The 27,251-nt window shown below is 39.0% G+C and overlaps 1 protein-coding gene across 4 annotated transcripts in view; it reads right to left on the reverse strand.

Annotated features, from left to right (window-relative positions):
• Positions 1 to 4,295: 4,295 nt before the first annotated feature.
• Positions 4,296 to 27,251, reverse strand: part of PKIB (cAMP-dependent protein kinase inhibitor beta) — a 124,638-nt gene continuing 101,682 nt past the window's right edge. For 2 of the 4 annotated variants that reach the window (XM_069076936.1, XM_069076934.1), the window contains 3 exons: positions 12,263 to 12,437; positions 5,397 to 5,447; positions 4,296 to 4,896 (listed from right to left, as the gene is read on the reverse strand). In XM_069076936.1, coding sequence (XP_068933037.1) covers positions 4,862 to 4,896; positions 5,397 to 5,447; positions 12,263 to 12,410 — 234 coding nt within the window. In that variant the 5' untranslated portion in view covers positions 12,411 to 12,437 and the 3' untranslated portion in view covers positions 4,296 to 4,861. Of the gene's footprint in view, positions 5,448 to 12,262; positions 12,438 to 12,570; positions 12,760 to 27,251 lie in introns of those variants that run through there. The other 2 variants (XM_069076935.1, XM_069076938.1) reach the window with 2 other exon arrangements.

A 27,251-nucleotide genomic window follows, 5' to 3' on the forward strand; every position in this document is an offset into this window, starting at 1 on the left:
CTACATTTGATTGTGAAGTTTTTGTGCCCAGTACATGGTCAATTTTTGTGTAAGTGCCAAATAGTGCTGTGAAAAAGGTTTCCATCCCCTTTCTATTTTATAACCTTTCTATCCCCATTCAATTTTCTCCAGAGGTCTACCATTACTAACTTTTCTAACATTCTATTTACCTCTTTTGATTTTTCTTGTTTATTTTGCAGTTAGATTTATCTAGTTATGAGAGGGGGAGGTTAAGGTCCCCCACTAGTATAGTTTTATTATCTATTTCTTCCTGTAACTCACTTAACTTCTCCTCTCAGAGTCTGGATACTATACCACTTGGTGCATATATGTTTAGTATTGATAGTACTTCATTCTTTATTGCACCTTTGAGCAAGATGTAGTTTCCTTCCTGATCTCTTTTAATGAGATCTATTTTTGGCTTTTGCTTTGTCTGAGATCTGGATTGCTATCCCTGATTGTTTTTTTTTTACTTCAGCTGAAGCATAATATATTCTGCTCCAGCCTTTTACTTTTACTCTGTGTGTATCTCTCCATTTCAAGTGCATTTCTTGTAAAAACACATTGTAGGATTATGGGTTTTAATGCACTCAGCTAACTGATTGTTTTATGGGAGACTTCTTCATCCTATCCACATTCACAGTTATGATTATGGTGTATTTTCCTCCATCCTGTTTCCCCTCTGTAGCAGCAAGCACCCCAAGCGTGCTCAGGGTGGCTGCCCATACAGGTTCTTAGATCTGCTTTGTTAAAGGAAAGCAACTCAAAATGGGTTAACAAGCTTACTTTAATCAGTCAGACATATATTGTTTACCTTGTTCAGGAGAAAAGGTCAGCACCCTGAACTTCAAAGTATACAGGCAGAATTATCAAGACAGAAACAGATCAAGTAGACAGATTTCCAAACTGTCCAACCATTACATCCATACCCAGTCAACATCTGGGTTTCCACATCTGGGTTTTTCAAAGCCGTGGGGGCCCTGGACAACGGCTTCCCAGAATACAGACCAAATCACAGAACACTTCTCAAAGTGAGCCCCCAAAACAAAGCTACACATCAGGGCTTATATAGCCTTCTCCTGGCTCAGAGAATGTAACAACCTTATTGACTCACTGGCCAATCAAGAAGTATCTACTGAAAAACAAGCCTCCCACCCCAGGCTTCAGGTGCACTTTAGCCTAGGGGCAGGGAAGATCTTCCAAATTTGCATTCCCACTACACCCTCCTGCTTATATGTTTCTCTCCTTTCACCCTGTCCCTCCTCACCAGTGTTTTGCTTCTGACCACCTTCTCCCTCTATTTGCCCTCCCATTAGCAATCCCCCCATTTCTTTTGCCTTTCCCCTCCTATTTCTGCCCTCTCTTCTTTGCACCCCTTTCCATTTCCTTTCCCCTCCTACTTCCCTATAGGGTAAGATAAAATTTCTATACCCAAATAAGTGTGTACGTTATTTCTTCTTTGAGCCAAAACTCATGAGAATAAAGTTCAAATAATGCTCATTCCCCCCTTTTTTCCCTCTAATTTAACAAGCCTTTTGTGACTCTTCATGTGATATAATTTACCCTATTCTGCCTCCCCCCTTTCTTCTCCCAGTACAATTCTTTTTTTCATCCCTTAATTTTTTTTATATCATATCAAAGTCAACTTATACCCACACACTCCATCTATATATACCCTTTCTAAGATATGCCCTAAGAGAGATACAGTTCTCAAGAGTTACAAGAATCATCTTTCCAACAGTTTAACCTTATTGAATAACATGGTGGGGTTTTTTTTTCCTTTCCTGTTTACTTTTTTATGCTTCTTTTGAGTCTTGTATTTAAAGATTGAATATTCAGCTCTGGTCTTTTCATCAGGAAAGTTTGAAAGTCCCCTATTTGATTGAATGTTTATCTTTTCCCTGAAAGATTATGCTCAGTTTTGTTGGGTAGTTAATTCTTGGCTATAATCCAAGCTCCTTTGCCTTCTGGGATATCTAATTGCAAGCCCTCTGATCCTTTAATGAAGAAGCTGCTACCTCTTGTGTAATCTTGACTGTGGCTCCTTGAGATTTGAATTGTTTCTTTATGGATGCTTACAGTATTTTCTCCTAGACCTGATAATTCTGGAATTTAATTACAATATTCCTTGGAGTTTTAATTTTGGGTTCTCTTTCAGGAGGTGATTGGTAGATTCTTTCAACTACTATTTTGCCCTCTGCCTCTAGAATATTAGGGCAGTTTTCCTTGATGATTTCTTTTGTTTTTCTTGGAGGGAGGGAAGGCAAGGCAATTGAGCTTAAGTGATTTGCCCAGGATCACACAGCTAGTTAAGTGTCAAGTGTCTGAGGCTGGATTTGAATGCAGGTCCTTCTGACTTCAGGGCCAGTGCTCTACTCACTGCACCACCTAGCTGCCCCAATAATTTCTTGAAAGACACTGTCTAGGTTCTTTTTTGATCATAGTTTTGAGGTAATTCAATAATCTTTATATCATCTCTCTTGAATCTATTTTCCATGTCAGTTGTTTTTTCAATGAGGTATTTTACATTTCCTTCTATTTTTTTCATTCCTTTGATTTTGTTGAACTTATTTTTTTTTTAAGCAATCGGGGTTAAGTAACTTGCTCAAGGTTACACAGCCAGTTATTTCTAGATGTGGTGCTGAGTATCTGGGCCCAGATTTGATCCCCAGGTCGTTCCGACACTGGAGCCAGTGCTCTTACTTGCTGTGCTACCTGGCCGCCCCTGTTGAACTGATTCTTGATGTCTCATAGTCATTAGCTTCCACTTGCTCAATTCTAATTTTTAAGGAATTATTTTCTTCAGTTAGCGTGTGTACCCCCTTTTCCATTTGTCCAATTGTATTTTTAAAGGAATTGTTATCTTCAGTCAGTTTTTGTCCTCCCTTTTCCAAGTTGTTGATTCTCTCTTGCATACCTCTCATTTTTTCCCCACTTTTTTTCCCTACATCTCTTATTTGATTTTAAAATCCTTTTTGAGCTCTTCCAAGAAGGCTTTTTGGGTTTGAGACCAATTAATATTCCCCTTTAAGGTTTCACCTGTAGGTATTTTGACATTGTGGTCCTCTTCTGAGTTTGTGTCTTGATCTTCCCTATCACCACAGTAGTTTTCTGTGGTCAGGGCTCTTTTCTATTTCTTGCATTTTTAGCCTATTTCATGGCTTTTAAAGTTGAGCTCTGCTTCTCAGGCACAAGGGGGCACTGTCCCAAGATTCTTGTGCTGAGGGCCAGGGGCCTAGTCACTGACTTTCTGCTCCAGGGCCTCAGGTGCTGAGGGCCTCAGGTGCTTGCCTGTTGCATTGGGGTGGCTCAGCCTAGCTGCCTGTTGTGCCCTGCATTCTGTAGGGCTGGCAATTTGCCTTCTGCACTGGGGTTAGAGGCCTCACAGATGACCTGATGTGCCACTGGCCTGCTGATCTAGAACTGTGGGGCCTTGGCTGCTAATCTGTGCTCTAAGAGCCTCACACTGGCTTTCCCAGAAACCATCTGCTCTAGGCTGTGCTTCCCTTCTACCCTAATTAACAAGAAGTCCCTCCCAATTATCTTAAGCTGAAAAATCTTTTTGTAGGTGCTATGGCTCCAGAATCCATTTAGAGGCTTGATTTAACATTATTTCTGAGGGAAACTGGGAAGAATTCAGGCAACTTCTTGGCTTTTCTCCACCATTTTGGCTCACATTTTATTTTTTGTTCTAAAGCAATTGGGGTTAAGTAACTTGCTCAAGGTTACACGGCCAGTTATTTTGTGTGGGTGTTAAGTATCTGAGGCCAGAACTGATCGCAGGTCCTCCCAAGTCTGGGGCCAGTGCTCTTACTCACTGCGCCACCTAGCCGCCCCCCTTATTATTTTTTTTTAAGGAAGAGTCAAAAGAAAATGGTCTAATGGTCTAGACCAAGCAATGAATGAAAACAAGTAATTTTTAGTGAAATAGTGAGAAAAGTTAGAGGTTGGTTTCCACAACAAATTACACTTTAGGACTATATACTTTAAGCTTTACATTTATGATTAGTAATTTTAATTAAATTTCTATCTTTATTTTTGAAAGTATAATTGCATGGAAAAGCATGCTAGTACCTCTCACCCCATTAATAAATCTAGTGTTAGGACTTTCAATTGTTTATCATACTTAAATATTTCAATTAAATGGCTCCAACCAAAACCCTACTATCATAGCATCTGTTTAACTTAATTCTAGGCAAAACACTTAGGAGGAAATAGTCCCATGAGTGCTGGTCTTAGAAGCATCAGATGTGTATGCCTTGGGATATTGAAGAGGCATGGAAAATACAGAACTAGACAAAGGAGATGTAATGATTTTAATTTGCATGTTCCAATGAAATAAGTCAAGTTGCTTATAAATGTTGACTTTCGAGGGATACATGGAAAAAAAAAACATCAAACCAGAAACAGTGCACAGAATAATATTAAGCAGAAAATGATTAAAAGAGAGCTCAGAGATTAGCAAACTGCTGAAATGCTCACAACTTTTCAAAACATTTTCACAGTTAAAAGAAAAAATCTGGTACATTCTTGGGGGAAATTTTTCCTTATTGCAAATTTTTACTTTCTTCCTCCCATTCTTTTTACATAGTTCTTTCTTTGTGATAAAAAGAGGAGGGAGGGAAGACTTTGAACCATTGACTTTGTTGATATAGAGGAACTCCGGATTTGGAAACCACCTCTACCAATGCAGATGGAAAATTCATCTATAAGAGAGTTGCCTGGTGGTACTGAGAGGTTAGAGGACCTTCTACCAAGGTCCCACAGTTAGTGTGTGTCAGAGGCAGAATTGACCCAAAGTCATGCTAACTCCAAGGCTGATGAGATCTCTCTAGCCACTATACCATGTCATCAGAGAGAGCTATAGGGTGATAAATTGTTGATGTTTGGATGGTGTTTCCAGAGATGGGCCTCCAAATACAGTGGTCCTAATTAGATAATTATCTGATAGCCTGTCCCCTTTCCTACTTCATGCTCAGTCACTGTTTTCTTGCTTCAATAAAAATTAAATGAGAAAAAAAGAAAGAAATTAGTCATTTTAGCACAATTTTTTCATAATTTTAGAACATGAAAGTCAATTTAATTGGGTTCATCTCAAGCAGCATATCTAATGACATATCTTAAAAACTCCATATTCTTCCCCCTGCAAATTGAAGATCACTTGCTTTTTGAATGACCTACAGTAGAAATTGGTGCAGAAATCTAAGTAAGTAGATTCACATCAAAGTTTTCTAAACACAGATATGTTGCACAGACCTGCAGTTGTCACTATAGTTACTACCAGATCTTGGGATTTAGGAAAAGCAGAACCATAAGGCCATAAGTATCTCCCTCTGCATACATAAATCTAGCACTCCCTAGTGTTTACGAGTTTCCTTTTTTCATCTCTGGTTTATTTTCCACATTGTTATTGCCCGGTCGTTTTTCTTCACTGTCTGTTGGGTCATCTGAAAGAAAAAAAATTATAAATACATATATATATATATATATAAAACTGATCATTCCCATCCATCTCTCTAATTAGTAGCTCTCAGTCAGAAGCATTTAGCTATTTCCTGCTAAATGGATAAAAATATGTAGTCTCTTTAATTTTCCTCAGTTTTTCCCTACTGGTTGTTTTTTTCCCCCTCTTTTCTACTGAACTATCCTTTGAGAATAAAGTGTGCCTTCATAAACATGCAGATACCACATGAAGAAGATTAAATAATTAATAAACTTACAGAATCTACTCCACAAGATAGATTTTTGAATATAAGTGGTCAGCAGTGTCTTTGCAGATTAATGTTCCACTTATATATCAGCATTTAGGGGAGAGTATTTTTCTTTTTTCAGTGCAAAAATCTAGCAACTAGAGAATAACAGTCAGATTCATAATAGCTAGAGTTTAGCAATGACAATTTAGCAGAGTCATAACTAGGATCTGGAAACTAGGGCTTTGCACCAGGGTGATGAATTTAGAGTGTGTGGATGGCACTTGCAATCTTTACAATGTAGAAAAACAGTTCAGGGGTGGCTAGGTGGAGCAGTGAATAGAATACCAGCCAATACCAGCCCTGGAGTCAGAAGGACCTGAATTCAAATCCAGCTTCAGACACTTAATACTTTCTAGCTTTGTGACCTTGGGCAAGTCACTTAACCCCAATTGCCTTGCCTTCCCCACCTCCAAAAAAACCCAAAATAACAGTTTAGTAACTAGTTAACAAGAATATTTAAAATAAAAAGCTTCCTCCATCTTCTCAAAGCACACCCCACCCCCCAGCTCAAGTGAGTTTACACACACACACACACACACACACACACACACACCCCAGTCCCACACTTCTATCTGTCCCACCTCCACTTCACTACACCCATGTGGGGAAGCCTACTGAGCTTCTCAGGCACAAAACTTTGCTAATCATAGGCTCTATAGCCTAGCCAAAAAAAAAAAAAAACTGCACCTAAAAATTTGAGTCTAGTTCTGAGTCTCTTCATATTGTCTTAAGTCAGAATGCATGAGCCTGTGCACTTTTCTTTGTTCATGCTCTAGGATATTGTTTTAGCCTTCCCTTTTATGAGTTAAAATGGGGCACAATAAAGATCTATAACCTTAAGTTTTACTGGCCTGTCTGACTCTTTTGGAAAAAACTCTCAGATTACAGAAGAAAATCTCAAACTGCAGAAATGGTCTGGCATACAACAATATCATCTAATAGTAGTGTCACCTGGGGTGTAGGATGCTGTGCCTTTTTAAATCGAGCTTAGTACAGCATGCACTTTTTGGCTTACCACATTGCTGATTATTTTTCATTGATTTCTTAGGGGTCCCTTAGAGATCCTTTGCTGTTGATTAAGTAAAGTTAGCATTGCCATGCCAATGTAAGGTAAAAGGGTATCGTCCCTGCTACATTCCTTAAAAGAAAGCTGCTTACTTTGATTACTGTGCATTCTTTATAGCTCTCTAGCCAATCATTGCTATTGCTTTCTGTCACTGTCCACACTCTGATTGTCAATATTCATTTTTCTACTATTGACACATGAAAGTCTTCCTTTATAACACTTCCCTCTTTCACTTCTGACTTAATTATACTTACTTATGTAAGTCTATCTCATTTTTCTTATACTAAATAATAACTAGTATTTCTATAGTACTTTAAGGTTTGCAAAGTTCTTTACAAATTTTATCTCATTTCATCTTCACCAAAGTCCTGGGAGGTTGGTGCTATTATTATTACCATTTTTACAGATGAGGAAACTGAGACTGAGGGAAGTTAAATGACTTTTCCAGGGTTATATAGATAGTACATTCTAAGGCCAGATTCTAACCCGGGTCTTTCAGACCCAATTTTATTGAAATATAGTTAACAAAATAGTTTGGGTTTGGGTTTTTTTTTTTTTACTTTTTGGATGGCAATTGGGGTTAAGTGACTTGCCCAAGGTCACATGCTAGTAAATGTTAAGTGTCTGAGGCAGGATTCGAACTCCAGGGCCAGTGCTCTATTCACTGCGCCACCTAGCTGCCCCAACAAAAGTTTTAAATAAAATCACAGATGCCATGCACTGCCCTAGGTAGCTGGAGGTTAAGCCTGGGATGTCCTAGCAAGTCTGAGGAGGAAGGCTTCAGCTACTCCAGGTGCTTAGAAACTGAGGCTGAGTGGATAAGCGACTACTTCAGAACTACTTTATCTACTTCCTCTGGCTCCTAAAGACCAGAAATTTTTGTAATTCTGAGACCCCCACAGAGGAGGAATGATGAAATGATTAGACACTTGGTTGTAAGTTCTGAGAGCCTTACAGGAAAATGTCTGGGCAGAAAGCATACCCAGAAGCTGACTTTGATACAGCTCCATCCCCTATGTCCTGATCCCTGAGTCTCTGAAAGTGAGCACCCCTTCATACTCCCTTCTGATCCTGTGATACCTTCTAGCCAGTCCCAGTATACGTAGAACACTTATAGCTCAGCATCTTTCTACTAATCAGGCTAGCTAGAGCTTGGAGACTTTTCAGTGGAAGCTATATTTTTCCAGATACCTGAACACTAAGTCCTGAGATGGGTGAGATAGGTTTTTGGCCACAGTTTTCTGTTTTAATTTCTCTTTTTCAAAGAGGCCTTCTGCTGTTCTGGGTACTTAAGACATTGAAACCTAAAACAGATGTGACATCTCTTGGAATCTGCTCCTCATCAGCTAAGACTTCCTAATATCAACCTACCCAGTCCCCTGATCTTCAATACTCAGGCACTAGACCAAAATTTTACCCTCTTTCCTGAATACCCATTTATATTCTACACTGACCTTTCCCATGCCTAGCATGGAGAGTAGTAATCACGAGCTCCAATGGACTCCAGGGATTCTTTGTCCCCTCACTTTACCCCTTACTTTGTTTTGTAGATAAGAACAATTGAAGCCTAGAGAATTGAAGTAATTTCCCCAGGTTCTCGTGTGGTGGCAGAACTAAAATATTCCTGAGACACACTCTAGTTAATCCTAGCCATAATTGGTCCATACTAAAGAGCTGCCTTCTCTCTCCATAATTGTGATTCTTTGTTTTCCCTCCTTGTCCAATCCCCTAATTATATTATTCATTATTTTCCAATTAAATTTAAATTAAATTCCAATTTTCCAGTTTCCAAGTTGATAATTTCTTTCTTTTTTGTTTATTTGTTCACTTTTCTCCATCTTTTGAACTTCTGCTTTATCTACTTAGCTAGTTATGTGGTTCAAAATTTTTCCTTCCTGTTTCTCCCATCCTCCCAACTTCTGAGTTTAAATTTTTTTTTGAAGGGGGAGGCAAGGCATTTGGGGTTAAGTGACTTGCCCAAGGTCACATGGCTAGTGGTTTTTTTGTGTTAAGTGTCTCAGGCTGGATTTGAACTCAGGTCCTCCTGACTCCAGGGCTGGTGCTCTATTCACTGCACCACCTTGCTGCCCCTGAGTTTAATTTTCTTTTGGAACATCCTTTTGCCAGAAGTTTTTCTCTACTTTGTCCTCACTATTTCTCTCCCATTCCAATCTATTCCAGTTTTTTTCCTTGTATTTTCTTGTATTGGGCATCTAGGTGGAAAAATGGATGGAGGAGTGCTAGTGTATAAAGTTAGGAAGACATCTTCCTGATATCTTCAAATCAGACACTAGTTATGTGATACTGAGCAAGTCATTTAATTATGTTTGACTCAGCTTCCTCATCTGTAAAATGAGATGGAGAAGGAAATGGCAAATCTCTCTAGTATCTTTGCCAAGAACATCCCAAATGGAATCATGAAGAGTGAGATACGACTGAAAAACAATTGAACAAATGAATTTTCTTAGATAAATTGCTATTAGTTATGGACAGGATTTATTAAAAATTTTTGGAACAATATTCATTAATTATATTGGTTTAATGTTTTTATTCTTTTGCTTTAATCCTTTCTTGATTCAAATATTAGGACTCTCTTGTTTTAATTCATGCCTGGACATGAATACAATATGGTCTGAGCCCCTAGAATGAGACTTTCCTCCCTAGTCCCAGTTCAATCTTCTTTAAGAAGATTAAGATTCCTTAAGCCATTAGGTTTTTTGGTTGCCATATCACATAGTTTGATTATGGACAGAGTAGAGTGGGTATCTGTCATCAGAGGATCAGCCTAAGTCTAGAAAGATGCAACCAAGTTGTATGTTAGTTGACGACATTTTTAACTATAACAACTCTTGAAGACCTTCTACTAAATCATACGAGTAGCACAACCTTCATCAGTAGAAGGAGTACACTACAGATAAAATCACAGATCATTGAAGCACAAGTTACACTTTTGACTCATGTTAAATTTACAATCATGCACGCTCCTAGATCTTTTTCAGACAAACTACTTAGTCACGCCTCCCTCCATCCTAAACTTAGGAAGTTGGTTTTTTAAACCCTATGAAATTTTGTCTTCCTTTTTTCCTTTCCATTCTTCCTTTATCTGTCTTCTCTTTAACTTTCATTCTCTCCCTCTTTGCATCCCTCCCATTCCTTCTTCACTCTTCCATCCTCACTTCCCTTTTCTTCCCCTTTCCTCCCCTCTTATGTTTTTCCTTCTCCTTTCTGTTTCTTCTCCTTCCCTTCCTTTCTTGCCCTCTCTTTAGTCTCTCTCTTTCTGTTTCTGTCTGTCTGTCTCTCTCTCTGCCTAGGGTATGCTTTTGGAACATTTGGTAGGGGATGCAATGAAAGCAGGTGTATTTGGAACTTGGTCCAAGAAAAGGGGTGACTTTTCTATTCTGTGTTCTTTACATGGAACAGGTTGACTCTGACTCACCAGTCTCTATTCTCACTGCTCCCAAAAACCATACTATTGGCTCATCTGAAATAATGTAGAGAGTGATCTCAAAGAGTCCAAGCTAAGGACCAAAACTAATTGTTAGACTCACTCATGAATATCCATTTACAATACCTCCAGTTCTGATTTTGTTCTCCCTTCCACCCTACTCATATGTAAAAGATTTTGAATCTTAGAATCACAGAATTAGGAACTGAAAGAGACTTTAGGGATTATCTATCTAATACAAGAGTTCATTACTTTTTTTATGCATCATAAACCTCTGGGAAAGCTTATGAACTCTTTTTCAGAGTAATGTTTGTAAATGTATAAAAGATATAGGATTACAAAATAAACCCATGAAATTTAAATATAGTTAACATATTTTTAAAAATATTTATAGACCTCCATGTAGGGCCTTAGACCCCAGGTTAAGAATCCCTGATCTAGTAAAAGTTCCCTCATTTTGCAGAAGGGGAAATGCATCTAGAAATGCCTTAGAATTTGCTCCATTATAACTTTGTTAAAAATGGAAATATCTCTTTTGAAATTTTATTGAAATTACCAATATATTTATTTTAGAATAATGAAATTTTTCTGGAAAAAATGATGTAGTTTTCATAAAACTGAAAGAAGGATCAGAAATATCTGCATTTTTCACTTTTAGATTCGATAATTTCTTTTCCTGTTTTGAAGTTGTTTACAGGTTGATGATTCTTATGCAATGAAACACTTCATCTTTAGCATCTTTATTGAATAATCAATGTCAATCACTGTAGGTACAGACACAAAGTACAGATAAACAGAGTCTTTCTAGAAATGATTGTTAATGGGTGACAGTTTGGAGAATTAATTTCAAAACCTAATGTGATCATAGATTTAGAGTGCAAAAGCCCCCTGGAGATCATCTAATCTAAACCAGTCTCCCTCCCCATCTTCATTTTATAGATGAGTAAAAGTAGGCCCAGTGACTTTCCCTAGCTCATAGAGTACACAAGTCAGTCAAGCTTACACTTAAAGATTACCATTCCTCTTAAAAGTCCAGCCCCACAAATATTTTCTTGTTGTTGTTTTTCACTTGTTTTCAAGTTGTATCCAACTGTTCATTTCCCCATTTGCGGTTTTCATGGCAAAAATACTGGATTGATTTGCCATTTCCTTCTCCAGTTCATTTTACAGATAAGGAGACTGAGGCAAACAGGGTTGAGTGACTTGCCCACAGTCACACCACTAGTAAGTGTTTGAGGCCCAATATGAACTTAGGTCTTGCTGATTCCAGGCAAAGCACTTTATCTACTGTACCACCTACCGGCCCACAAATATACAATTTACAAACATATACAAGAAGATACAGCCCATTAAAGTCAAGTGGGTTTTTTTTTTCTGAAGGGAAAAATTTTAAATTAATTTAAATAAATAACTTTACCCAGTTTAGATAGAATACTGGGCTTGGAGTCAGGAAAACTCATCTTCCTGAGTTCAAATCTGGCCTTAGACCCTTACTAGCTATGTGATCCTGGGCAAGTCAATTAACCTTGTTTGCCTGCCTCAGTTTCCTCATCTGTAAAATGAGCTAGAGAATAAAATGGCAAACCACTTCAATATCTTTGCCAAGAAAACCCTAAATGGGGTCATGAAGAGTTGGAGACTACTGAAAACAACTGAAAAACAACAATACAAAATAAAACTGCTATATAATATAGAGCTGAAAGAAATCTTAAAGGTCATCTAATCCAACCCCAATATTTAACAAATGAGGAAACATAAGTCTAGAGACAGTTTGGCCAAAGCAGAACAGGCAAGTAGAGAACCAGGAAAGGAGCCTATGACTTCAAATCAAGCCCTTTTTTCTACATAGAGTATGCTACAAAACATCAAAAAGACAAACTTCTGAGCTACAGAGGAAAGTACCCCAGGTACACAAAACTAAGTAATCACGGAGGAAATGAGCATCAAGGATAATAAAGCAAAAGACTTGCTTGTGGTCAACAGTATTTTCAGGCTTACCTTGTGACAAGTTGAGGTTTTCTAGCTTCTTAGGCAGTTCCGATAATCCGGGACTACCAGGAGAACCCCGGATGTCCGGTAAGGCATTCCGACGACCTGTCCTTTCTGAAGATGAAAAATCTGTGACCACAGGCTGTACATCAGTCATTTCTGATTCCTTTCCTCATAGCAACATCTGCAAACAGAACGTCCAAGTAAGGTAGATTACACTGTACATTAGAATGTCCAAGTAAGACTCGATTAAAAAAAAAAGTTAAAAGTCTAGCAAATCCTAGTTCAGTAAAAGAAACGTTGGAACAACAACCTACCAAGGGCTACTGAGTTCTAGCATTATGACACTAATACATCCTCATGTGTGCCTATCATTTGGTTCTCTTCGTTTCTATTTGCACACTGACTGACAATCCTGAACTTGGTGGGGACTCCTCAGTAGTGTTAACAAAAGTTCTCTAAATAGAATCTGCCTCAGACTTCCTATGAACCACTTGAAAGCTTTGAGGGGAACAGATCCCTTTCACTTTGTTCTCCTTTTCTGAAGATTGCTCCATCAGAATGAGAATTGAAAGGGAAATGAAAATGAATTTGTTTGGCTACTCATAGGCCCAATCTATCTGCTGATGTTTAGTGCTATCCTTGGCCAAAACTCTATAATAATTTAAGAATGCCAGATGAAACATTTTGTACCTAAGTTTTAGCAATGCCAATTTAAAATTTTAATTTCAGCTCTTAGTGAGAAATAAGTCTTTTATTTATTTAAATCTATTCTACAAACTACTCTTCAGTGGTCTCAGGATAAAGACACACAATTTGTGTTCTTCTTTAAATACCTTTAAGAGCTGTTTTCCTTTGTGTTTGCTTTTCTTGGCATCTCTCAGTAGCTTACCAATTGTCTGTGCCTAAGAAGGAAGTCTAAAGAAATTATCTTTATCATACATGGAGGTCAGCAGAAGATCGCTTTTTGCTGACCACTCTCCTTTGCTTTCTGCCAGGTCACTCTTTTAATAAGGCCAGAATCAAAAGCTAAGCTATCATCAAAATAACTAAAAATTAAAATAAAAAAATCAAGTATATTCACATCTAAAATTTCGGCAAGCCTTTTTTGATTCCTTCTACTTTAGCTTTGGATAAAGTCAACATTGGATATCATATTATCAAAATATTATCAATTATAGATATAATCAAATATATCAAAATATTAAGAACATTTCTTTTTAAAATACTTAAATAGAATAAATATAATATATCCAAGAAAAGGGGTAAGTATATTAAGGCAGTGAGTCAAAGGAAAATTTGGATTGGAAGATGCATGTTGGAGAGAACCCACAGCACAAGATGACTTGTTGAAAAGACTCATCCAACTCTTGGCACAGTGCCCAGCACACAGTGGGCACTTAATAAAGGCTTGCAGGCCTGATTTGCCTCATTTAGATGATTGACATCCTTTCCAAAATTTCCTCTCATCTAGATTTCTTTGCTCCTACTTCCTCTCCTTGTCCTTCTTTCTCCTGGGTCTCTCTATATTGCCTAGGCTCACCATTTTGGTGGAGGCTTTATTGCAAACACCTGATTGGCATTAACCCTACTGAAGCTTATAATCCCAGAATTCAAGGAATCCACACACCCCAGTAACAGGACCATCTAGGCATGCATTACCATGCATATCATTCATTACCAAGCAGCTTCTGGCTGCTTCTCTTGAAAGTCATGATATTGTTTTTGTTAAGTTGATATTTTAAGCATAGTCTTTCTAAACCAGTTTTATCTTCCTTAATTCATCTTTCTCCTACATAGATATTATCCAAGACTGTCTTCAGCCCTCTTCTCTCTTGGTAATTTGATCCAAAACCATGACCTCAATGCTCACTTCTATGCAAATGGCTCCCAAATCTATGTAGATAGATAAATATAGATAGATATATTGATATATAGACACACACATAAACATGTATGCACACATGCATACATGTATGAATACATATATACACGTATATATCCCCAGTCTTTTCCCCGAGCTCCATTCAGAAATCTTCAGCTATCTGCTCAACAGTTTCACTTAAATAATCCACTGGGACCTCAAAAATTCAACATGTTCAAAAAAACCCCATCATCTGCAGCCTCAAGACCACCTGTGACCCTCTAGGTCCTTAAATGTGGCCCTTTGACTGAATCCAGACTTCACAGAATAAATCCTTTTATTAAGGGTATTTGTTTTGTGAAGTTTGGATTTAGTCAAAGCACTTGAGGACCTAGGGGGTCACAGCCTGGCCTTGAGGCTACAGGTTCCCCACCTCTGCTTATGACTATTATCATTCCAGGAAGTCAGATTGAAAATCTGGGAGTTACCTTTAAATTTTCTCTCTCCTTCAACTCCCACATACAATCAGTTCATTAAATCCTATCATCTCTATTGCTGTATTAGACTCTTCTTCTCAACTCATGTTGCTACCACTCTACTTTAGACCTTCATCATTTCTTCTGTAGACTATTGTAATAGCCTTCTATTTTTAAACATTTGTTTTATTTTTAATTCATGGAACAAAACAAGCATTTACATGACACAGTACAATAAAAAAGATGATCGCACATGGAAACTTCAAGTCTACCATTAAAAACTTGCTATTCCCTCCAAATATACAAAGTTATCATATAAATTTCTTTTTCTCCCTTTTTTTCTTCTTTCCCTACCCCTGCCTTAGAGATAGCTATCATTAGACACAAATAGACATATGTGTGTACGTATGTGTGTGTGAAATTATTCCATACATGCATACTTTTATTTATTAGTCCTTTCTCTGGATGCAGATGCTATCTTTCTTCGCATATCCTTTATTTTTAATTTGTGTATCTATAATAGTCAAAATTACTTAGTCACTTAAAGTTGCTCTTAAAACAATATTGCTATTACTATACTTTCTGGTTTCTCTGGCTCCAATTTTTCCCCTCTCCTATCCATTCTTCAGATAGCTGCCAAAGTAATATTTGTAAAGCATAGGCTTGATTATTGAAACATTGCTTGAAAACCAAGTGGCTTCTTGCTGTTGGACAAAATGCTTAGCTTGACATTAAAAACCTTCCCTTTCTACTACGGTGGCACCAGTCTCATTGCACACTACTCCTAATCACACACTCTATACTCCCACTAAACCGACTGCTGCCTGATTTTGTTCTGCCCTCTTCCATCTCCACACATTCTCCTGAACCATTCTCCATCCCTCAAATATACAGGCCCAGTTCAAGTGCTAATTCCTCCATGAAGCTTTTGTTGATTTCCTCCAGATAAAAGGATCTCTCCCTTGACCTAATTTCATTCTACTTTGTAGCACGTTTAATTGTACACATATCATGCTATTTCTATTAAACAGTGAGCTCCTTAGAGGTATCTCTGTATCTCCAGCATATTGGACATTGTATGTGATTAATAAATACTTGTCTAATTGCATTATTGAAATGTTTGAAGCTTGATATTTGGAAACAAAACTATCTCAAAATTTAACCCTGAGAGAAAGGTGTTGATCATTTAGCCTTGAATGTAGATAGAAAACAATAATCATAATATCTTTTGCAGTTGTCTTGCCTAATTCAATATATTGGATGTACTCCAAGTATAAACTCCAATATATTCACAAACCTATGACCCTTCTTTATATTTTCACAATCAAGGGCATTTACTATACATAATGTGTGTGTGAGCACATGTGTGTAAGTGTGTTTGTAAGAGAAATATATGAGAAATATATATATATTTTAAAGACAGTTCTGGTCCCCAAGGAATTTATAATGAAAAGGTTAAAATGGTGAAAAGACAGAAGTACTTTAGTTAGAAAAATGAAAGACATCTTATTTTAAGATGTGTTTGTTTTTCATTTTACTCTCTTATAAAAATTATTAAGTCTATTTGTGTCAACCAAAATCGTCACTTATCGGCAGCTTTTCCTCATTTTTCCTCTGGGGAGCTGACTCATTTCTGCTTTGTCTATTGCAGTAGCTAATTAACTTGTTTGTGTCTTGGACCTTTTAGGCAGCCTGATGATGTCAATGGATTCCTTTCTCAGAAAAAATGTTTGGTGCTTACATTCATAATTAAAGGAAATGTTAAATGTCAGTTGGAAGTTCGTGAAAATAAAGATGAACTACCCCCTACCGCAAGTTCAAGAACCTCCTGAAATCTTATCTTTGTGATCCTTGGGTGTCCATGGATCCCAGGTTATGAACTCCTGGTCCATTATGACCTTCTATGACAATTAACAAAGATCCTGCCATCACAACAGGCAAGACAATGTCATTTCACACCACCTAGGGCACATTTGTGGGGTTTTTTTTAATCAGAAGTAAATTGATCACAAACTGTTTTACCAAAAACCCTGTCTCCTCTTCACCACCCCAAATACACCCACATAACGCTGGTCATTTCTGCAGTCTCAGAAATGTTATAAGTGCAAAACTATCACAACCGGTTTGTAAAAGCAGAATGGTCTGTTGGAGGCATATGACAAATTTCTCTGGTCAGTTCACAGGATATAATAAACATCCTATATAAAGTCATTTAATTATGTATTCTTTTTCATTCCCCCAGTCCCTCTACCTTCTTTGTCTGTTTGTTCATCTTCCCTATCTACAACAGCATTCACCATTGAAGAATGTCAAGTTTCCAAGAGTCCAACTTTTAATATTACCTCTTGTATCAGCAATGCCATATTCACAATGCCTATAGAGATTACAAATATGCTGATATAATTATCCATCACAAAATACGTCAGGTTTGCCATTTGGGGAAATAAACTAGAAAATTTATTAAGATACCAAAAGACTGAGTCCCAAAACCAGAAAGTGAAAGCCATCAGAGTAGTTATGACATTGGAACAGGTAGATAAAGTAGAAAGCACCCACATTTTCAAGCCTTTAAAACAGAACAGGCTACCTCAGGCAAAGGTCCTCCTCTCCCCACTCACATCAACCACCTAGCGTGCTCCCAGCAGCTCCGGCCCCTGGCAGTGCTCAGCAGGGGTCCTTAGCAGAAAAGTCCTTAGCAGTCCTAACTTAAAAAAAAAAAGTTTATTTCCCCAAAAAAGAGCTTCGCGCTGCCGCTGCCTCTGCTGCTGCCGCAACCGCAACCGCAGCCAACCGCCAACCGCAGGACCGTTAGCTCGGCTCAGCAAACCGCAGGACCACTAGCTCGGCTTTCACTTTCTCTCGCTTTCCGCTTTCTCCTGCTCTGCTATGTCAGCACGTCCATGGGGCATGGGAGATCTTTAAATCCCATGACCCTTACATTCGGCCCCAAGATCTTTCATGTCCCTTACTTGGCAAAAATACAGTAGGAATAACTGGTGTCAACAAAATTTCACAACAATATAACAAGAATAGCACACAATAAACACAAAAAACCATATTTTAGGGTGGGGCTTGAGCACAAGCTCCCCATCATTCCCCCCACCCCGAACAAATGGGGCCCCCAAATCTTGTGGTAAGGGGTGAAGATCTCTTCTTCTATGGCTACTTGCTGCTGAAATCGGATGTAGAGCTGTCCCTGTCCTTAGGGGTCCCATTTGAGAGGTCAGTTCTTAATATGCTTGATGCCAGGTCCAAGGGTGACACATCACAGTTGCAGACAGGGGGTGACATCCAGCTTAAGCTATCAGGCATCTACAGATGGAGGGTACCAAGCCTGTGGAAACAAATCTAACAAACAAGGTGAACAAACAAAAAATCAAGAAGAAGCAAAGAGACAATAACCAGACTATTGTAGCCTCACTCACGGTAGAATAAATGACTTAAGGGTACAATTTTGTAATCATCTTCTCCAGAATAAAAAATAGTTACAGTGTTATCCTTCCCATATGCTATAATCTCTGCAGCCTTTGGAACATCATCTGGCTTCCGTTTTACCCATACTTTAGCTCCTGATTTTATTCTATCAGTAGAACCAAATCCTTCAGTTCCTGTGACAGTTATTTTGGAAGGAGGGTCAGTTTTTACAAGTGGCATTGTTTTACAAGGAACAATAATCACTTGAACTATCCTATCATTCTTGTGAATCTGTATGGGCCCTTCACCTAAATTCTGGAATGTTACAACAATTTCTCCTTGATAATTAGAATCTATTACTCCAGCCAATACATGTATTCCTTGAGCTGCTAATCCTGATTTGGGTAAAATCTGTCCAAAGTGATTTTTAGGGATTCTTATGCATATCCCAGTGGAAATTTTTCTTACTTCTTTCCTGTCCAACCAAAAGTCCTCTAAACAATGTAAATCATACCCCACCGAACCAGGTGGTCCTGGGTACGGTGCTGGGACATCTGGCCTCAAGGTCCAATACTCAATATTTGGGATCTTGTGTGTTTGTTGTTTTCTAATTTGCAGATTGGGGGTCATCATTCTGGCTAGAGGTGTACTTCCTCCCAATGGTCTATTATTCAAATTACGCAAAGCCATGAACAAATTATCCTTCCAATGTTGATATGAATTATTGGAACTTAACTTCCTCAACTGTTCTTTCAGTAATCCATTCATTCTTTCAATTAACCCAGATGATTCTGGATAATATGGAATATGATAGATCCATTCTATATTGTTTAGTATACAATACTTCTTCATTTCATTGCCTTTGAAATGTGACCCATTGTCACTTTGAATCTGCATTGGGGTTCCATAACATAGACTTATGAGATCTAGGGTTTTACAAGTGTTTTTCTGGGTTGCATTCTTATAAGGACAAGCTACTAGTACACCTGAATAGGTATCAACACAAGTACATATAAATCTGCATCCTTTATCCAGTGGTAGTGGACCAATATAATCTATTTGCCAGATTTGGGCTGGGACTTTTCCTCTTGCTAGCTCTCCAGTTACTACCCGAGGAACAGTTCGCTCCTTTTCCAATTGACATATATGACATTCTTCTGCTATCTGTTTTAACAGTGAATGAGAGATACTAATACCTCGATCTTGTGCCCACTGGTGTGTGGCCTGGACCCCCAAATGGCCTGCTGTTTGGTGGACCCATTTTGCTAATACCGGATCATCAGTTGTTGTCAAAGTAGGGACAATATGTTCAGTAGCAATCTTTGCCAGTCGATCAGCATGAGCATTGTACTCACGTTCTGGTGTGGTGGGGGCCACGTGAGCATCTACATGAAAAACTGACAAGTCAGTGACCAAAGACATGTTCCAGATATCTTCCCATAATTCTTTGCCCCAGACTTGTTTACCATGAATTTCCCAATTTTCATTTTTCCACATGGGCATCCATGTAGCTAACCCATTAGCTACCGCCCATGAATCAGTGAATATATGACACTGTCCTCCTTGTTCTATTTTGATGGCTTGATATACTGCCATAAGTTCAGCATATTGGCTACTTGCACCTATCCCAGTACTTTCCAAAGTCCTTCTAGTACATGGGTTATAGGCCACTGCTTTCCAATGTCTTTTTTGCCCCAAATATTTTGCTGTCCCATCAGTAAACCATGCATGTCTCTTTTGTTCCTCAGTTAATACATCATATCCCTCATTCCATTTTACAGTGGACTGTACCAACTGTTGCTTTGGCTCAGGGGGTGTGTCATTCCTCTCATTCTATGTTTGCTATAGATTCATGCAGAGCAGAGACTCCGCTTTTGCCTGTTTTCGCTCTATTTTGAATATACCACTTCCATTTGATTATACTAGCCTCTTGGGCATGTCCAATTCTGTGAGAAGCTGGGGTACTCATTACCCAGGTCATAATTGGGATTCCAGGTCTTAATATCACTTCATGGCCCACAGTCAGTTGTTCAGTCTCCACCAAAGCCCAATATGCAGCTAACAACTGCTTTTCAAAAGGTGTGTACTGGACTCCACATGAAGGGAGTTTCCTACACCAAAATCCCAAAGGTACATTTCGGCTTTGTTGTTTTTGCCATAAGCTCCAGTTTGCATAATCATCTTGTACAGTCACTTGCAATTCCACTGGACCATTTTGCATGGGCCACAAATCTAGGGCCAATTTTATGGCAGCCTTGGCTTCTTCAAAAGCTTTACTCTGCTCAAGTCCCCAATCGAATTCATATTTCTTCCGTGTGACTCTATATAAAGGTTTTAAAATCTGTCCCAAATGTGGAATGTGGTGCCTCCAGTATCCAAACAATCCTATGAACTTTTGGGCCTCCTTCTTATTGGTAGGGGTAGGACAATCCTGAATCTTTTGTCGGGCTCGAGGAAGAATCTCCCTTAGCCCCTTGTTCCATTGTATACCCAAAAACTTCACATTCTGAGCTGGTCCTTGAACCTTTGCAGGGTTAATTTCCCACCCTTTACTTTTCATATGCTCAATTAGAAGGGTCAAACTCCTTTCCACTACTTTCGCATCTTTTCCCTGTATCATGATATCATCAATGTAGTGGGTAAGCTGTACACCAGGTAGCTTTAATTCATCCAACTGTTCAGCCACAATCCTGTGACAAATAGTGGGGCTATGTATGTACCCTTGTGGCAAGCGAGTAAAAGTATATTGTCTACCCTGCCAAGTGAAAGCGAAGTGGTCCCATTGTTTAGAGTCTATTGGGATGGTGAAGAAGGCATTTGCCAAGTCAATAACTGCATACCAAGTCCCATCATATTTCTGGATCCTTTCTATTAAGGTGATGGTATCTGGAACAGCAGCATACAAAGAAGGAGTCACCTTATTCAACTGTCTATAATCCACAGTCATTCTCCATGTCCCATCTGATTTTCTTACTGGCCAGACAGGATTATTCCATCTTGTGGTTGTAGGGACTAACACTCCTGCTTCAACATATTCCTTTATAGTAGTGGCAATTTCATCTTGCCCACCTGGCACACGATACTGTTTTAAAGTAATTACCTCAGAAGGTTCAGGTAAAGTGATTGGGTCCATTTTTAGTTTTCCTACTAAAACTGTATTAATTACTATCTTCCTCACAGCAAATTGGTATCTTCCTTCAGATAATTCAGAGTCATGCCTCTCAATACATCTATTCCAATGATGTATTCAGGAATGGGTACAACAACCACAGCATATTCCTTCTTAGGTAACTGCCCAATTTTCATTGTTATTTTAACCTGTCTGGCTGATATTTCAGCGTCTCCTAGACCTGTGATGGTAATAGGAGTTCCATGTTTAAACTTATCAGGGTTTCCATAGATAAGTGTGGCCTCAGCCCCAGTATCAATCAGTGCCCTAGTCACAGTAGTTGATCCATTCTTCCAATATATTGTTAAACCAATATGGGGTCTGCAATCTCTTCTGCATATTTCTTTTATCTGGGCTGGGGCTTGGCCTATCTCCTATTCCCCCTGAAGGTGGGGCAAACTTGGATACAAAGATTCAGATTCAGAAATACCTGTGGGGGTGGTTCCTGCTTCCCTGTTCATTCTAATGCTAAGTACCTTTTCTTGGTACAGCTTATGCAGCTCTTCAGTTGGAATACCATCTATTCTTCTAAAGTCCACCTCAGCTCTTAATAGAGCAGTAAACAGTTCCCTTCTTGTGGGTCTATTTTGTCTCTGAATCCTCTGGCTGTTTACTCTTCTCTCTTGAGGCAATTTGTCTTTTTCCCATTCCCCTAAATCGCTTAATTGTGAAATCTTATCCAGCACCTCTGAAAGAGGGTGCCCTATTTCTCCAATTAAAAGAGTCAGAATTAGGTGCTTATATGCAGGAGGAGCCGTCTTCACTATGATATTTCTATGAGGAACTCCTAGGGGGGTATCATAATATGCATTTGCATCTCCAATCAGGATAGCAGTTTTCATTACCTCCTCCTTTAGCTTTCTCATACAGTCTCTAAGTGAGTACCAGGGTCTGTCTCCCCTAGGCCACATAGATTCAGTTGGATATTGCTTTTTGCAACCTTCTGCAGCTAAAGCTAGAAGATTAGTTTTGTTATTTCCTCCTTGCATATGGTGATCCCTAAAAGCCTGGTGTACAAAAGGATTCTGACTGATACTTATGAATTTTAAATAGTCCTCATTGTCCAGTGTTATTCCTCCTGCGCCTTCATCAGTGATTCTTACTATCCAAGACACTAAAGACTCCCCCATTCTTTGGGTAAATCTACTCAATATATCAGTGATCTCCTGTTGAGTGAAATCCTCAATTATCTCCCTGGACTCTGTTTTGCCTCGGTGGTTCTCCTGCCTTCTTCTTCGTATGGGGAGAGCTTCTACATTAGGAGACTCCTCATCTAACCTTGTTCCATTCTCCTCACACACATTCTCCTGGAAGCTGTCAGGGCAACTCTGCCCAGCCTGTACAAAAGCTGCATGCACATTCCTTCTGCTAGTTTTTTGCTTCCTTTTAGCTACATGAACAGTAGCTTGCTCCTGGACCACATGAGTCCCTCCAGTTTGCTTTTCTGAGTGCTGTGACACAGAAGAATCCTCAGGCAAACCAGCTGACTCCCTAGCCATCCTAGCTCTTTCCTTCAGCAGCTTATCCCTACTTTTACACATAAGGCGATAACTTGTTAGCAGCACCCAGCCTCTCCTGCACACTCCTGCCAGTTCTTTGCCTGGTTCTATGGGTATTGCTTTCAAACATCTTTCCAAATCTCCAGGTTCTCCCTCTTTTAGCCTTGGTTCCCAGTTTTCACAGGGCCCTGTGCTTTTAGCCCATTCTCTGGCTAGAGAGGAATAAGGCAAATCCTCCCATCCTGGAATAGCCATTTCTCCCTCTAAAGCCCCACTGCTTCCAAATAGAGGCCTGACATTTTGTGATCCCATCCTGGTCGCCAAATGTATCAGCAATGCCATATTCACAATGCCTATAGAGATTATAAATATGCTGATATAATTATCCATCACAAAATACGTCAGGTTTGCCATTTGGGGAAATAAACTAGAAAATTTATTAAGATACCAAAAGACTGAGTCCCAAAACCAGAAAGTGAAAGCCATCAGAGTAGTTATGACATTGGAACAGGTAGATAAAGTAGAAAGCACCCACATTTTCAAGCCTTTAAAACAGAACAGGCTACCTCAGGCAAAGGTCCTCCTCTCCCCACTCACAGTAACCACCCAGGGCACTCCCAGCAGCTCCGGCCCCTGGCAGTGCTCAGCAGGGGTCCTTAGCAGAAAAGTCCTTAGCAGTCCTAACTTTAAAAAAAAAAAAAAGTTTATTTCCCCAAAAAAGGGCTTTGCGCGGCTGCTGCCTCTGCTGCTGCCGCAACCGCAACCGCCAACCACAGGACCGTTAGCTCGGCTTTTCACTTTCTCTCGCTTTCCGCTTTCTCTTGCTCTGCCCCTTCCTGCTGCGTCAGCAAACCGCAGGACTGCTAGCTCGGCTCAGCAAACCGCAGGACCGCTAGCTTGGCTCAGCAAACCGCAGGACCGCTAGCTCGGCTTTCACTTTCTCTCGCTTTCCGCTTTCTCTTGCTCTGCTATGTCAGCACGTCCATGGGGCATGGGAGATCTTTATATCACATAACCCTTACACCTCTGTTGAAAGTCTGGTGACTTTCTTGCCTACAAAGTCAAGTTAAAGTAATAACTCACCTTTCTGAAACCACTACCTAAATTTAGAATAAGCTGTGTGCCCACTAAGACAGCCTTTTGAAGTAATAAGTCAAGAGAATCTGATCATTATTTAAAGAAACAGAGGGGAAAAAATCAAAATATGTTTTGGGGAAAGTTTATGTCATTGTTATCACCACCATCCCAGATGAAAAGGCACTTCTTTGACTGGGGTGGGGGTAGGCTAGGAGGAGATGGAAGAATTGCAGGCTAATTGCACATTAAATGTCAAATTTGTCTCTGTACAAACACAGTATCAATAACTAGGCAAAGGAATGACTTAGGGTAGAATTCTTAATTATTCCTTCTGTTTTAAATGCTATTTTGAGCTGTGAATGTTCTTCTGTTGAAGGGCAATGTATACCTCCAGATAATAATATTTAATTCATCTGCCAATCTTGCTGTTCAGGGCACACCAGACAAGGGAAATTAAGACATACTTTAACATTCTCAGTTGTTGTTTTTCCCTTTTCAAATCTTAAATCCCAGTAAAAGGTATCATAACGATATTTTCATTTTATTCTTATCATGGCAATCTTCTATTTATCCATGTGTTAACATGTTTAAAAAGCTTTTATTTACTTAATGTCAACCCAAAATGTTGTTGTTGGATATATTTACTCACGAGTTTCCTATTTTTAAAAAATATTAGTCCTGTCCTCTTAAAATAACGTAGGTTAAGTAAAACTTTCCATATAATCAAGTGAGAAATCCACCTTCTGTTTGAGCAAACATGTGCCACTTATCATTTTACTTCCTAAAGTCCATAAACAACATTGCCAAACCATATTCAGCAGACACACTAAAGTTATTTTCAGCCAAGAGAGCATCTTCAGGAGGTCAAAATGATATTCAAAATGCAGTCACAAACTTATCTTGTGTTTGTCATCTTCTTGATAACAGTCATGTAGCAATAAATGGGTCGAATTACAGCATAATATCCTTGAATGGTGCTACTTGCAAACTGTGTACTCAATCTATTATCATTGACTAATGTGGATAATGGGTAAGATCTATTATGAGAAACTGTATAAACTCCTTAAATTGAAAGGATGATCTTTGTTTCTTTAACAATGCCTAGCACAGCATCTTTGTACTTCATAAATTCAATAAATATTTGGCTAATCAATTTTATTTTTTGTTTTCAGCTCATTGACATCTGAGGGAAAAAGTCTTCTACTATATATAAAACCCTCATCAAAATCACCAAATTTTGATAAATCCTCTTAGTATTTTAGTATCTTGGGCAGCAAGTGGATAGAAGACCAGGCCTGGAGGCAGGAAGACTTCTATTCCTGAATTCAAATCTGGCCTCAGACACTTAGTAGTTGTGTGACCCAGTCCAAGTCAATTAACCTTACTGGCCTTAGTTTCCTCATCTGTAAAATGAACTGGAGAAGGAAATGGCAAACCATTCCAGTATGGAGTCAGGAAGTGTCAGACACAAGTGAAATGACTAATAAGAACTTACCATGTCCCAAACTCCCAATGGAAATCCCTGGAGTAATAATGGCCTGAACCATACAGATATCACACTGTCTTCTCCTCACCCCCTCCCCCATATATACTTCACTCCTCTCCCCCCGAGGACCTTGTGCCACCAATATTCTTTTTTTCTTCTTTCATCTTCCATCATCAATCTTTACTTCTCTATGGCTTCTTCTCAGCTGTCAGCAAACAAGTCTTCATGACTTGACGGACATTTTGTTTTCACTCTGGAAGCTCTTCAAACTCTCATCCTATAACTTTTCCTCTTTATTGAGCAACTTTCTAGTAAAAGGAATCTACATTCCCAGGCTCCATTTCCTCACTCACTCCTGAATCCTGACCATGTTAAATTCGGCATCCACCTCTTTATTCAAATAGCTCTCCTAACAGTGATTCTTTAAACATTCAATCTTGCAGCCTTTTCTTAGTCTTTATCTTCCCTGATCTTTCTGCAATATTCAGCCCTGATGGACACTCTCTTTTATTGGCATCTGTGTCACTTCTTTCAACTGGTTTTCTTCCTACCCAACTGCCAGCTCTTCTTGGCTTTCCTTCACTGGATTATCCTCCTCCTGGTACTCAACCTTGTCCTTTCCCCTCCCTTCCTCTCCACTCTCTCTGTTCTCCTCCTCTCCCTTTATCTGCTCCTCTCTTCCCCTCTCCTTCTCTCCTCTTTCTTTCCTCTGCTTTCATTTTAAACATTGGCGATCTCATGAAATTCAAGGGCATCACCTCCCAGTTGCTAAGGTCATTCCTTCCCAAATTATTTTGTATCTACTTTGAACATGCTTTGTGTTTAATTTTCTATGTACATATTATATCCTTGGGTAGAATGTAAGCTCTTCGAGGGCAGACTTTTTTTTTTGGTCCTTGAATGCCTGGTGCCTAGTATAGTGCTTAACACATAGTAAATACTTAATAAATGCTTATTGCTGTTGCTGCTGCTAGATCTCACTAGAAGGGGCCCTAGATATTCCCAGTCTAATGTCCTCATTATCCCAATGAGGAAGGTGAGATTCAGACAGAAGGAGTGACTTGTTTAAGACTGCACAATAAATCAGGTAACAATTTAACAAAATAAGTTAGGTCCCAGTAACGAGCTGGGACCAAAACTCCAATTTTCTGACTAAAATCTGCTTGTTTTTCTATATTATTCTGCCTTTTGACTCTATTCCTGAAGGTAATTCCTATCCAGAGTGTATGAACAAATTGTTTTCTTTTTTTTAACCACCATCCCCCTGCATTAAATACAGTCATCCTTAGATATTTCTAGGTATTTCACTCCTAAGAACAATCATGGTTAATACAGGTCACAATCTAGGTGGGGGAGGGGAGGAAAGCAGCTGAGTAAGACTAAGTTGAGCGATTGCAGTTGCCTTCAGTTGTTTTCATTTTGTTGCACTACTTATGATTAAGGACCAATGAAAACTAGTCTAGGTGATCCCTTTTCCATCTATGAACTGATTCCCTCTGTATGAGCCCATGAGTATCTGAGTTCTATGTTTTCTCCCACACTTTCCCCTCCTTTTCTCCTACTCTTTTTTTCTCTTCCTTCCATATCAACAGTAAAATTGTTGGGGTTGGTTGAAGAAGAATCAGAAAAAGGGGATGGGCAAGAGAACCATCCCATTTCCTTCTTCCTTACCTCAAAATGTTCACAGTGTTGGATTTGTACTTAGAAGATGTAGGTTTGAATCTCAGCCTTATCAACTGGAGAATGGCTAAACAATCTGTGGTATATGATTGCGAAAGAATACTATTGTGCTGTAGGAAATGATGAGCAGGATGGTTTCAGAAAAACCTGGAAAGACTTACACAAACTGATGCAAAGGAAAGTGAGCAAAACCAGAGCAGTGTACACAGTGACAGCAATATTGTAAAATGATCAACAGTGAATGACTTAGCTATTCTCAGCACTATAAAGATCCAAAATAATTCTGAAGGACTATAATGAAAAATACTATCAATCTCCAGAGAAAGAACTGAC

This window comes from Petaurus breviceps, unplaced genomic scaffold, assembly GCF_028583685.1.
Source record: "Petaurus breviceps papuanus isolate PSGF00001 unplaced genomic scaffold, PetGlider_PUasm1.0 90977, whole genome shotgun sequence".
In the NCBI taxonomy this organism is placed as follows: Eukaryota; Metazoa; Chordata; class Mammalia; order Diprotodontia; family Petauridae; genus Petaurus; species Petaurus breviceps.